The 13,781-nt window shown below is 45.4% G+C and overlaps 1 protein-coding gene across 1 annotated transcript in view; it reads right to left on the bottom strand.

Moving 5' to 3' along the window:
* Positions 1-3,332: 3,332 nt before the first annotated feature.
* Positions 3,333-13,781, bottom strand: part of LOC124605900 (arylsulfatase B-like) — a 72,310-nt gene continuing 61,861 nt past the window's right edge. The window contains exons 8-9 of the mRNA XM_047137846.1: positions 7,574-7,732; positions 3,333-3,835 (exon numbers count right to left, since the gene is read on the bottom strand). Coding sequence (XP_046993802.1) covers positions 3,333-3,835; positions 7,574-7,732 — 662 coding nt within the window. The remainder of the gene's footprint in view (positions 3,836-7,573; positions 7,733-13,781) is intronic.

Here is a 13,781-nt window from a genome sequence, read left to right on the forward strand (position 1 = left end):
TGGATGAGTGTATGGTGTTAGGTTTGTGTAGTATTATGGTGATGATGATGGTGGTGGTGGTTGTGGTAGTGGTGGTGATGATAGTGGTGGTGGTGGTGGTGAGAGGAGGTAGAGGGTGATAACAGGTGTCAACGTACAGCCTATGGCTCTTGAATTGCACCAAGGGCACAGCCGACGTTAACAATGAGCCCAACCAACGCATGGATCATCAACAATCTTTTTACATGCCTTCACTTGATGAGCCACTGCGGAGAGGTTTGCAGTTAAATGGAGAACATTGGCTCAAATATTGTGATCATAAAGTAAACGCGACCACCTCTCCTACAACTCCAGTCCAAATATTAGCATTGAAAACTTCATCCACCACCAGGGTTCCTACCGGCTTACTTCCAAACCACACACTACCGCATAGACTATGGGGAAGGGTTTGCTGAATGTGGGCAGTTAGCTAGTTAATCAACACTGAAATATTCCGGGGGGGGGGCGGTGGGGGGGGGGGCTCTATCATGCAGCGTGACTGCACACGCTAGGATGTACTGCATACTGTGTACAGCAGTTGAGTAGTGTGTGGTAAGTAGGAACTCTTTGAAGATCTTTACCGACCTAAGTTTTAGCAGATAATCTGTTTTTCGAAGAATTAACGCCAGGTTGTGTTAGGTCTCATAGCGTCACATAGGAATATCCCAACTTCTATGATAATCTACCATCATAAAGCGTTGGGATCGAGAAAGCATATTGATGAAATATTACATGGTCAATGTGTGTACACTCTCAATGGCGTACTCCTTGCAATGCCTCCAGAGGATCACGTGACCTCCGTCCCAAAGCTCATTCCACAGAATATGTTCCGGGTGGAGGTATGCTGCAAAGAGTGGATAACACAGAATCCATAATATCTGGTGATATTACATCACACATTGCCGCTTTAAACATGTTCTGGAAAGTGTCTGCGAAGTGCAGAAAACACTCCTAAGGAAAGATGTCTTCTACTGAGTAAACCATTCTTACAGATACGAAGAAGCCTTTTCAGTTATCGCTCGTCTTATCGTATCAGATAATCACGGCAACAAGCTCAAAGAAACCGTAGTCGATGCTGGATCGAGATTGTCGGCCGATAACAACCCCAGCAGTTAGTGAGATTCGCCGAAAGCTTCGAAGCAAAAGAACTGTACGCTCGCTGTGGTACATTTTCCTCACTGAACAACATAAATAAATAAATACTAACGGGGTAAGAAGCATACGAGTACTATTCAGAAAGTAACGCCCAATCGGTCGTGAAATGGAGACAACTATGAAAAATCAAAAATGTTTTATTACAAAAAGTCGGCTACACCTTTCGCGTACTTCTCTACGCACTCTCCGCTGTGACTTAGACATTCGTCGTACCGCTGTGCCTTTGCAGCACCCTCGTTATAGAAGGCAGCCGGCTGTGCTTTCCGTCAATTCTCAACGCTAGTCTGCACCTCGTTGTCTGTGTTCCCATAACCAGTGGTTCGTGTGGGCAGAGATGACTGTCAAGGGGAGCCAGTCATGGTCCCTATGATGGGTGATCAGAGCGAGGTCGACAATCTTCATAGAGAAGGAAACGCATGGCGGTTATGTTACGTGCGCTGCATGGCATCAGGCGAAATCTTTCGCCAGGGCCTCAGCCTCGGCGGGATACACTACTGTTCTACGCATCTCTACGTCATCGCCGTGTGCTCAGAACTGAAAAGAGCGACGTGGCGCGGTCGACGGGCATACTAGAGACACTGCCCAACACGTGTGTGCAGAGCTTCATCACATTTTCACTGTGGTTTCCATTTCGCGTCCGTACGGACCTTACTTTCCGAATATCCCTTGTGCATTGCTTAATCAAAATTCATTCTATTTGGGTCACCTGCAGTTCACGTAAGTCTGGTACTGAAGTCCTGACACAGTGTGTAGATAAAATTCTGAGTATCGTACAGAAAGGTCTCGTACACAATCACAAATGTAATATCGATACCAATGAAATTGTACGTAATATCATGACATTTGTACTGAAAGAATATAACAAAATTTGGACTGTAAACGTTAGCGGTGTATTTTCTACCAGGCATACATGCATACATAATTTTATTATTCGATATGAACAATGAAATGCCACAAGTATTTAAAGGAAACGAAAAGGCTTATGTCTCAGATATATCTTGAGTGGAGCTGGATATCATCCCTTAGGACACAGTTCGTTGTGTAGTAATTTCGTGTTAACTGAATCTTCCATTGGTTCTTGGCAGAACAAATTCATAACTGTAAATGAAAGGCTAAAACTGGGGGTTTTCTACAGTTCTAATTTATTTGGCTGACCGGTTTTTAGCTTACAAGGCCATCATCACAATTAATTGACGGTCATCGTCAAAGAGGGTACAGTATTGCTTGGTGAACAGCTCTAAAAATATATTACAAATTGGGAGTAAGGTGCGACCAGAGAATACAGTAAATGTCATCATTGACAGGGCAGTGGTAAAACAATTGAAAGCGGTAATGTTAAAGAGTAAATATATAAATATGACAAAACACAGATATCTTGAGTAAACACCGAAAAAGAAAAGCTGTCTGGCTGTTCTACCACACGTAGATCTTCTCGTCCGTGAAACGTAATTCTCGGCCAACGTTGTCTTTTCTTCCAGCTTATCATTACATACGAGTGCGATTCCCCTCCCCCCCCCCCCCCCCCCACACACACACATGATAATTCGTTTTATATGTTTTTGTAGTTAGTTCCACTTATTTACCGTTCACCGTTAACATTTTCAGTTACGTTGCCACTGCGAGGTCGAAGATGACATTTACTCTGTGTTTGCTCCTCGGCGTCCATGTGTAATACGTTTGTCAGGTTGTTCACCAGTATTGCATTGTTTTTGACAGCGACAGGCTGATGATGTCCTTATAAGTCTTAAACTGGTCAACAAAACGCATCAGTACTATAGAACATCCTCAATTTTGTGATTTTCGTTTACAAAACTGTAGTAATTTCAGATAGCGGCAGTTCACTTCACGTTGAAAGGCAGAGGAAGGAAGAATAAAAGAGAGGGACCGAGCATGATAGGGGGAGATTAGAGGGTAGCATAGAGAAATTAAGATCAGATTAAGCGTGGAGGCAGAGAAGTGGCAGAAACCTTGCTTCTGAGTCCAACTATTGTAACTGTACCGGCACTGAGTTATGCTCTCTACAGTCTGCAGGAATTACGTATGTTATCACTATCCCACTTTATGTAAGGTCATGGCATCTGTAAGAAGACTCAATCGCAATGGGTGCGGGCAGTTACAGATCGGCTGTGACGCCGTCAGCCGTCGTGTAGATTCCGCGGTCATACTACGCTGATCAGTCTTGTGGTGTTTGCGACAACGTTGCAGGCCTCGTCCGTAGCGTCGACGAGGCAGTCGGTCCATGGCACCCAGGTGTTGTTCCAGCGCCTGGGATCGGCCAGGCCGGGGTACGTGGTCGAGTCCTGCTGGGGCAGAATCGGCTGCGACAGCGCCTCCAGGCGCTCCAGCAGCGTGGACAGCACCTCCTCGGAGGCCGCGCCGTCGCCCGCCTCGCACGGGTCGCGGCTGACGTTGAAGACGCAAACGTCGCTGCCGTTGACGACGGCGCACCGCGGCTTCTGGGGGCGGTCAGGACAGGAGACGGTGGCCTCTGCGCGGAGCCTCAGCATCACCTCGGCTGGAGTGGAGTTGCCCAGCGTGCTGGAGATGGCCCGGCCCGCGGCGCTGGACAGCACCTGCTCTGGAGTGTAGACTGGGGTGTAGACAGCGTCCTCCCGGCCAGTCGACCCCTGGTAGCCAGTGTCGGAAGCGCTGTTCTGCCGGCCTGTGGCACGTAGTATTACAATACCCAGTCATACAAAATTAGGAAATCGAGAGCAGCAGTTTAAGGAATAAGAATATAAGTGAAACAGGGGCAATTACTAATACGCTCAGGAGCCGAAACATTATGCCTAGCTATATAATAAAGTACTGATCCGACTTTGGGACGCAATACAGCAGAGATGAATAGCATAATCCCGAGAAGTCGTTGGTAGGTTTCCAGAGATTTGTGAGACCAGCTTTCTACGCACAGGCCACGAAATTCCCTGACCTTAAGAACTGCTAATAACTGAGTGCACACCTGGCGAGATATATTACATGACGTTCCAATCAGGCGAATTTGGTGGCGAAGCCATCAACAAGAGTTTCCCCATCACGCTGCTAAAACCACTGTATTACAGTTCTGGCCTTGTGTCATGGACATTTTTATTGCTCGAAGATGGCGTCGCTGTCGAGGAAGGCATCGAACATGAAGGCTTGCAGATTGTCCGAAATAGTGTTCTCGTTCTCCGTAGCACTCACAGTGCCTTCGATTACTACCACTGGTCACCTAGAGGCTCTGGTAAAGGTCCCCCAAAAAATTGTACTGCCCCCATTGGCACGCATTCGAAGTACAGTGCATTTATCAGGCGGCTGTTCGCTTGAATCACTGAGCAGTCGTCACAACCATGGATGTGATGTAATAAAAGATGGGGATCACCTAGTCAGTCGACACATTTACACTGCTCCGCGGTCCATTCTCGATGATCCCCTCTAAGGTGCTGCAGTCATGGACTGTGCGGCTGGTCCCGGAGGAGGTTCGAGTCCGCCCTCGGGCATGGGTGTGTGTGTTTGTCCTTAGGATAATTTAGGTTAAGTAGTGTGCAAGCTTAGGGACTCATGACCTCAGCAGTTAAGTCCCATAAAATTTCACACACATCTGAACATTTTTTATGATCCCCTGGGGGCTGAAAGCACCGTTAACAATGCCGTTCGGTCATTACGCTAGGGTCACGTGCTGTGGAGCCTGACTGTCAACAATACAAGGCCAATGGTGTCCTACGAAACACTTGTCCCTGTACTAGCGTTGTACTCAGTCATCAGACCTGCACAAGGATCGCCGTCTGTCCTTTATAGAGCGGACAAGGTCACGATCTTGGTTCAAATGGTTCAAATGGATCTGAGCACTATGAGACTCAACTGCTGAGGTCATTAGTCCCCTAGAACTTAGAACTAGTTAAAGCTAACTAACCTAAGGACATCACAAACAGCCATGCCCGAGGCAGGATTCGAACCTGCGACCGTAGCGGTCTTGCGGTTCCAGACTGCAGCGCCTTTAACCGCACGGCCGGTCACGATCTACCACGTTGTGTGATGAGATGCGGACCTTGTCACCTGCTCATTGTTTAACTGACATTCAACCATTTTCCTTAGATACTCCCATCAACAATGCCCGAGCAGCTGAGCAATTTCTCCGAGTACGATTGAACGTTCCCAGGCGCTGGGCCATAACAATCTGTCAAAGTTGCATATTCATTTGCGGCCATATCGTCGATAGAATGATTACCCTTTCTTATCACTTCAGCCTGATGGTCACTTCTGAGTTCGCTGTCATGTAGGTGCTGTTCGGAGCGTCCAATGTGTAACGGATGAATGCCATAGATAGCACTATTACAAAATGAGGGACTTTCATCTGGGTTTCATTGAGATTTATTGTAGGAACCTATGGCACCGTAACAAGTATGTACAACTTGAACATTGTTTCTGACCCTCCGTGCTCGACGTTTTCCCCGACGACGATGTCACCTTCCAGCAGTGTAGGTGTATGTGCTTCAGTGCCAGAGCTGTCAAAGGTAAATAACTGACGTTGATGTCTTTGCCCCCAAAGCAGCCTGACCTGAAGCCGATGGCACATCTGAGACGCTATCTGGCGCCACCCCCGTCCCCACAGGCCACCAGCCAAAAATGTGAGGGTATTGCGTGGGTTGCGCATAGGTAACTGATGCCACGTACTTCCCATAAACTAATCTACCGACCTATTTACTTACGTACCTATTTATCGAACTGAAGTCATGTAGAATCGTTGCTGTGTGGCGTTCGAAAGCTAGCACGCCATTAAGCAGGTGGTATACCATGGTCAGTGTAGGTTTCAGCTACAAACACATTAGAGAAATATGGGAGAAAAATTTACGGATATGTTCAGCTACACTACACTAAAGTGACAAACAGTCATCGGACACTGATAGGCACATACACAAATGAAGGTAGTATATCGTCCACAAGGTAGGAAATTGGAGTACATTGGCGGGGAAGTCATTTGTACTCAGGTGATTTACGTAAAAGGTTTTCGACGTGATTAGAGCGTCGTCGAGGAAATTAACAGGTACGGACCACGAAATGGTCGTTGGAGCTGCACAAATCTCACATTCCACTTCGAAAATCGTTAGTGAATTCAATATTCCGAGATCCACAGTGCCAAGTGTGTGCCGAGAATGCCAAATTTCAGGCATTACCTCTCACCACGGACTACGCAGTCGCCGACGGCCTTGACTTAACGACCGAGAGCAGCGGTGTTCGCGTAGACTTGTCATTGGTAACAGACAAACAAAACTGAATCAAAAACCGCAGAAGTCGATGTTGCCACGTACGGCTCCGTTACAACAGTGCGGCGAAACGTGGTGTTAATGGGCTAAGGCAGTAGATGACCGACGTGAGTGCCTTTGCTAACAGCACGACATCGGCTAGAGGGCCTCCACTTTGCCCGTGACTATGTCGATTGTAACCTAGACGACTGAAAAACCGTGTCGTAGTCACATGAGTTCCAATTTGAGTTGTTAAAAGGTTATGATGGCTTTCGAGTGTGGCAAAGACCCCAAAGAGCCATGTACCCAAATTGTCAACAAGGCACCGTGGAAGTTGGTTGTGGCTCCATAATTGTGTGGGCTATGTTTACATGGAATGAACTCAGATCCTCTGATCCAACTCAATCGATGATTGACTGTTAATGGTTACATTAGGCTACTTGGAGACCATTTGCAGTTGTTCATGTACTTCGTGGTCCTAAATAACGATGGAAATTTTGTGGATGGCATTGCACCGACGCTGCTCCAACATGAATCCCACAGAAAATTTATGGGTGACAATCGAGAGGCCACTTCGTGCATCAGCAACATCTTTGCAATTGTCCGCAGCTCGTGGTCGTACGGTAGCGTTCTCGCTTCCCACACCCGGGTTCCCGGGTTCGATTCCCGGCGGGGTCAGGGATTTTCTCTGCCTCGTGATGACTGGGTGTTGTGTGATGTCCTTAGGTTAGTCAGGTTTAAGTAGTTCTAAATTCTAGGGGACTGATGACCATAGATGTTAAGTCCCATAGTGCTCAGAGCCATTTGAACCTTCGCAATTAAGGAGGGGTTCAGAGGCAGCATGACACATTATTATTGCAAGGGACTTCCAACAACTTGTTGAGTCCATACCACGTCGAACTGCTGCAATACGCCGTGCAAAAGGAAACCGAACAGATATTAGTAGGTATCCAGTGACTTTTGTTACCTAATTGTATTTGTAAAGTTCTTAGAAGAGCGCGTCTTGATGATCCAGAAAGACTCCTTCACATCCATCAAACTCTGCTGAGGAGTTCAGCCTACTGACTCGCAGATCCTGTATGAGACTTCACAGGTGGTGTGCAGGGTCTTGGGGAGGGAACGGACGGTGCTGAACAGTCGAGGTTACGAGTAAGTGCACGTGATGGTAAACGTCTGCTCACCTCTGACGAGCTTCCAATCGTCCAGTCGTATGGCGGCGTTGCCAACCACTTCGTCGACGTTGATCAGCAGTTCCGACCGCGGAGATCCGAAGCCAGTCACCAGCTGAGGCCACGCATTCACGCCGTCCAGGTCCTCCGGAAGGGAAGATGCATTGCCTCCTAAAAAGTAAAGTATATCTTCTGTATACGCTATAAATAGGCACAAGAAAAGGACAGGCAAGTTTATTCTGGAGAGTTGCAGCAACTGTTGTAAACTTTAATCAGTAACTCAAGAACAGTCTTAATCGCATTTATTATTGTTATAATTCCGCCAACCGGTTTCAGCCCGACGTAGGAGTCATCTTTGGGCGCTTACACCATTGTTCGACGGCATAACTATAGTTTCCTGCCGTTATGTAGACAGGAGTGACACCACCAGCAGTCGACCAATGATGTAAGCGCCCGGAATATTATCCCTACGTCGGGTTGAAACCGGTTGGTGGTATTATAACAATAATATATGCGATTACGACTGTTCTCGAATTATTGATTAATCATATTAATCGCTGCTTCTCTCTACAACCACACTGTCCAAAAATCTATTGTTAACTTGTTGATTATCGGTTTCGATAATTATCGGCAAGCAACAGATTTATTTACGTTAGTTCAAAATGGTTAAAATGGCTCTGAGCAATATGGGACTCAAGTGCTGAGGTCATAAGTCCCCTAGAACTTAGAACTACTTAAGCGAAACTAACCTAACGACATCACACACATCCATGCCCGAGGCAGGATTCGAACCTGCGACCGTAGCGGTCCCGAGGTTCCAGACTGAAGCGCCTATAACCGCACGGCCACTCCGGCCGGCTTTTACCTTAGTTATCGCGTAACGCGTCAACATTATTGCTATATGTGTCTCTAGGTAATGCTGAGGTAGGTAAACACGGTGATGAATTTTATGCTGCACTCTGTAACCAAGCTATTCTAATACATTTAATCAAATAGCTTTATTCGTCCTGTACATTTGTCAGTTTTATTCAACTTTTTTATTGTAGATATGAAGACGGTAGACAACGATCGGAGCCGCTAATCATCTATGTCTAATCGCAACGTTGACTAAACTGTGAGGACGTTCCAGAGCCGTTGTGGTACATTGTGTGATAAAGTTGTGTTGAAATCGCCGCTCTTTTCATCCGAGAGCGATTGCAACCATTGAATCTTCGCTTAATCGATTGGCACTGATTAAAACTTACTACATTACGAGCGTCTTTCAATGAGTAATACCTCAATTTTTTCCCTAAAAACCGATTTATTGTTAAGAGTCAGAATTTGGTGACAATATACGTCAACACGTCTTGTCCATGTGCTGTTTTTCTACGTAGTTTCCACCACCTTCTACGACCGTATGCCAATGGTGTGGAAGAGCAAGCATTCCTTGCTGGTAAAATCTCTTGTGCTTTAGGCATTGCCATGTTTTCACTGCATGACTGGCACTCTCATCATCTTCAAAGTGTGTTTCCCGTAGACAATCTTTAAGCGGCCCAAAGAGATGGAAGTCGGAGGGTGCCAGATCTGCACTGCAGGGTGGATGAGGCACTGATGTTTAACCCCGTTTGGTGATGTGTTCCCGGGTTCTGAGACGTGTGTGGGCGTGCGTTATCGTGTTGGAGCAAGATTTATGCTGCATTCTTGTCCGATCTAAAACATCGGAAACGATTCTTGAGTTTATTCAGAGTGTCTGAATTGATAGTTGACCCTCTTGGCATCGCATCCACGAGAATGGCGACATTGCAGTCCCAGAAGACCGTCATCATGACTTTTCCTCCTAAGGGTGTTTGTTTTCTTCGTTTGTAGTGAATGGGGATGAAGCCACTCCATGAATTGGCTTTCTGTTTCCGGCGCAAAGTGGTGCACCCAGCTTTCGTCCCCCATAACGGTCCGTGACAGAGAGGCCTCTCCGTCGCTCTCAAACCCCTCCAACAATCCAGATGAAATGGCCTTTCTTTGAATCTTGTGGTCCGCTGTTAGCATTCACGCACCCCATCGTGAGCACCTCTTTGAGTATACAAGTGTCTCGATCATTGCAGATGCACGACCAATGCTGACCGACAACTGTATAGCCAATTGTCGAGTTGTGATGCGCCGGTCGGCACGATTCAGCATGTCTGTAGCAGCGGCTGTCACAGGTCGTCCCGATCGTGGCTGATCATGGAGCTCTGTTTCTGCATTTCCTGAGGCTGTAACTTTCTTTACCCACCGCCCAACTGTGCTCCTACCAACTGCAGCATCGTCATACGCGGCAAGTAAATGTCTGTGGGTGTTCACCACGGTTTCTTTTTCCGCATACAAGTATCCAATAACAGCACGCTGTTTGTAACGTGAGTCTTATATAGACGCCATTTTGACGCTGTACTACTGCTCTGTCATCTGCCAGAACGGTTCGAAACTTTCCCGGTGAACAGAAAATACATCAAATATGAAGCACCAACAAGTACGTTTGTTGAAGTATATTAATGACTTTTTAACAAAAATGTGGTGCATTACTTGTTGAACGACCTTCGTATTTTCTTCGCCCAGTACTGATTGGAACTCTCTCTATAACTGCTTCAAGGCACAGTCTGAAATGTGTGTCGATATACGTGTGAAGAAAGACTATAGTACTATCTACCGTCGCTAGATGGTGTTACTGCTTCCAATAGGGGCGCACTACAGCAGCATTTGGTTCCAATTGTCGAGTACGCCGGTGGACATCGGTATCACAACATGGTAGCAGACGAGTATGGGCAAAGATAGACATGAGATTAGTAGCTACATGTGGGGAAAAGGCGCCAAGTGAAGATTCTTGTTTCGTTCGGTATCATAGTTCACAGACTGCACGGACTGTGCTGCAAAACACAAGAGCGTTGGGTGTCCAACAACGCCCAGCCTCGCAAACACCTGATGATGGGCCAAAACCAGTCATGTTTGATGAACTACAGAAGTCAACAAGTCTGCCACAAGGAACCCTCCACACCTGATACATGAGGATTAGAAGATGATGGTCTGTGCATATTGGGCGCCCCATTCCCCCGCTGTTACGGAGAAATAAAAGCGTGTGGAGATACGCCAACGGATGACGCAACAGTACAGTGCTGATCTATCGGAGTTTTTTGAGTGGCTGGTCACCGCCGACTAGTCATAGTTCTTCAATACGGCTCTCAATAACGATCAGTACTGCAGTTCACTGCACCAACGCCGCCAACGCAATCAACAATGTCTTAATGAAGAATGGGGCTGTGACGTTCTCCTCCAACATGACAATGTGCTGCCACACGCAATTCGCTAGACCACTGCCACTGTGTGTGAACAAGGGTTTACTGTGATGCTGCATCCTCCCTATTCTCTGGATATGCCTACTCGCGACTATGCTTTATTCGACGTAATGGAAGAGGTCACGTGGGGTAACAAATTCACCATCAGTGACGAATCGCACACCGTTGACGCCGTGATCGAAAGAATGGTTTGAACCTTCCAGAACAATGTCACATGTGCATACACGTTGGGAGGGGGTCGGGGAGACTTGAAATTTATTTTGGTCTCTTCCGTAAATGCTGCTCGTGCGCACAAAAAATGTACCAATCAGTTTGAACACCTTAGGTATAACCTAATATTCTACATAATAAATGTTTGCTCTTATGTACCCTCCATCATGCAGTTGCCACAATTTTGCAGAGTAAAAATGTAGACTGCAATGAAGACAACAGCCACTTCCGGCCACTTCATAGAATTTCTTGATATTATAATCTCAGGCCCGATTTGTCTGGTCACGATAATAACTCAATAATAGAGCAGGTAGGTGAGGAATGTACCATTTCATCCCACCATTCGATGGGTTCCGTTTTACATGCAACTGTGTGCAGTAGGTGTGGTGCGTTCTTCACACCTCATTGTGAATGTATGGCTGTGGGCTGACAGCTGATAACTTTCTTCTTCCGCCTTCTGCAGTTTAGCTGCGACGCCCTGGCCGGTTTTACCCATTTATTTTTCTGCTGGACTGACTTAATTTCTTCAGTTCGTGGCGGCCTACGGGTTGTTACTGTACCTCGGCCTGGTATCAACTGTCTGGGGTGACTATCTCGCGGAGGCAGAGTGAACGCAGTATTTGGAGGCTGGGAAGTGCATTCGTATTGCATTAAGATTCTGCATCCGACCACGAGGAAGATACATTCGACGTGGATAGAAATGGGTCTTCATTCTGATAGACATCAGAATGAAGGCAGATGTCCAATCCAAGACTCAGTCGTTAATAGGTTGGCAGGCCAACAGATGGCATATTCACTGACCCTCTCATCCTGTCTAGTTCGTCTTTGACTGCTTTATAACCTCACTTACACACCCAACGAATGAAAGACGCTACAGAACCACGCCTCTCAGTCTATAAAATTTTCGATACTGTCATAGCTGACGTGTAGCCTGAGAAGTTCTAGCTGTCTCCCATGATGTTTCCTATTGCAGTACTTCACACCGAGGTCAGAAGCATCCTAGATTATTACGCATTCCTCTAGCTCGTCAAACTATAAAATCCGAAAGCTAGCAAGTTTCCTTTCTTTTACTTTGCTCTTTCTTCGGTTTTCCCTCAATCCATATTTTGTGCACATTAGACTGATGGCTTCATTCAATCATATTCATGGGATAGCAAATATATCAGCGACCTTAGTCTCTTGTACCATTCGCACAAAATTTCAATCCCACTTCTGAATCTTAGTTGCAATTCCGTCTTTCATTCTTCGGCTTACAGGTTGACAAAGAGCGAAAGAGTGTACCCATGCCTTACGCCCTTTATAATCAGAAAACTTCTGTCTTGGACTTTCGTTTTGTCGTTCCCTCTTGGTTCTTGCACATGTTGGACACTAGCCATCTTTGCCGATAGTTTGTACCCACTATGCTTACAATTATAACATGATGTGCTACTTTACAGTGTCAAATGCCTTCTCTATGTCGACAGAATTCATGAAATGGTTCTTATTTTAACTTCCATACTCAAGAGCAACGTCACAGTTGTCTCTGTGGAGACTGTAACGTTCTTAGGAGAAACGAATCGGCATGTATCAGATATTAAATATTTCTCCAGTCATGTACCTGTACATGTTATTAGAAACTTGGAAGCATTAGTTGTAAAGCTAACATACGAAATTTTTTGCATTTATCTCACTTTCTTCTCTTCAGGTTCTTTTATGAATAATGTTCTTCTGAAACTGCTGTGAATTCCATTTGAGTCCATAGACGTATCACGACACTGCACTGTAAAGATATTTGAAAGTTGTGCAGCATTAGTTGAATTTAGTGAAACTGAACTTCCAATTGTTGTTGTTTATAGGTCGCCTAATTCCGACTTCAGAGCATTTGTGCTTAGGCTAGAGAGGGTTATTGATTCACTTTGTAGGAAGTTCCAGAAAGTAGTCATAAGTGGTGACTTCAATATTAATTTTGTATATGATTGTGCAAGGAAAAGTATGTTGGTAGATTTGATACAAACTGTGTTATTTCCAACTAGGGTGCAGGGGAACAGTAGCACAGTCATAGACAATATTTTTATTCATTCTTCATACTAGATGGGCATTCTGTTAGTAATAGCGTGAATGGCCTTCCAGACCATGATGCACAAATTTTAACATTAGAAGGCTATTGTACTGATACCAATGTCATATTTAATTAGAAACTATGTAGGAAAGTTAATCCAATAGCAATAGGGAGTTTTATAAAACTTGTCAAGGAACAAGAGTGGCAAGATATTTATAGTGCTGGTAATATAGATGATAAATACAATGTTTTCCATAAGACATTTCTCATGCTCTTTGAGAGTTGCTTTCCATAAGAACATTCTAAACGGGGTGCTGTCAGTAATGGACAGCCCGGGTCGCTGACTAGTGGGATAAGGGTATAATGTAAAAGAAAGCGGGAATTATATCAAAATGTTAGAAGTAGTCACAATAAAGCTACAGTAGACCATTACAAACATTATTCTAACGTGCTTAAAAATGTTATTAGGAAGGCAAAGAGTATGTTGTATGCAATTAGAATAGCTAATTCACAGGATAAAATTAAAACCATATGGTCAGTTGTGAAGTGTCTGGTCAGCAGCACAAGGTCGACGATATAAAGTCAGCTCGCAGAAAAAATATTTCTGTTACTGATAAATTAGATATATGTACAGTATTTAACAATCATTTTCTGAGCATTGCTGGTGAAT

The sequence above is a fragment of the Schistocerca americana genome, chromosome 3 (assembly GCF_021461395.2).
Source record: "Schistocerca americana isolate TAMUIC-IGC-003095 chromosome 3, iqSchAmer2.1, whole genome shotgun sequence".
Lineage (NCBI taxonomy): Eukaryota > Metazoa > Arthropoda > Insecta > Orthoptera > Acrididae > Schistocerca > Schistocerca americana.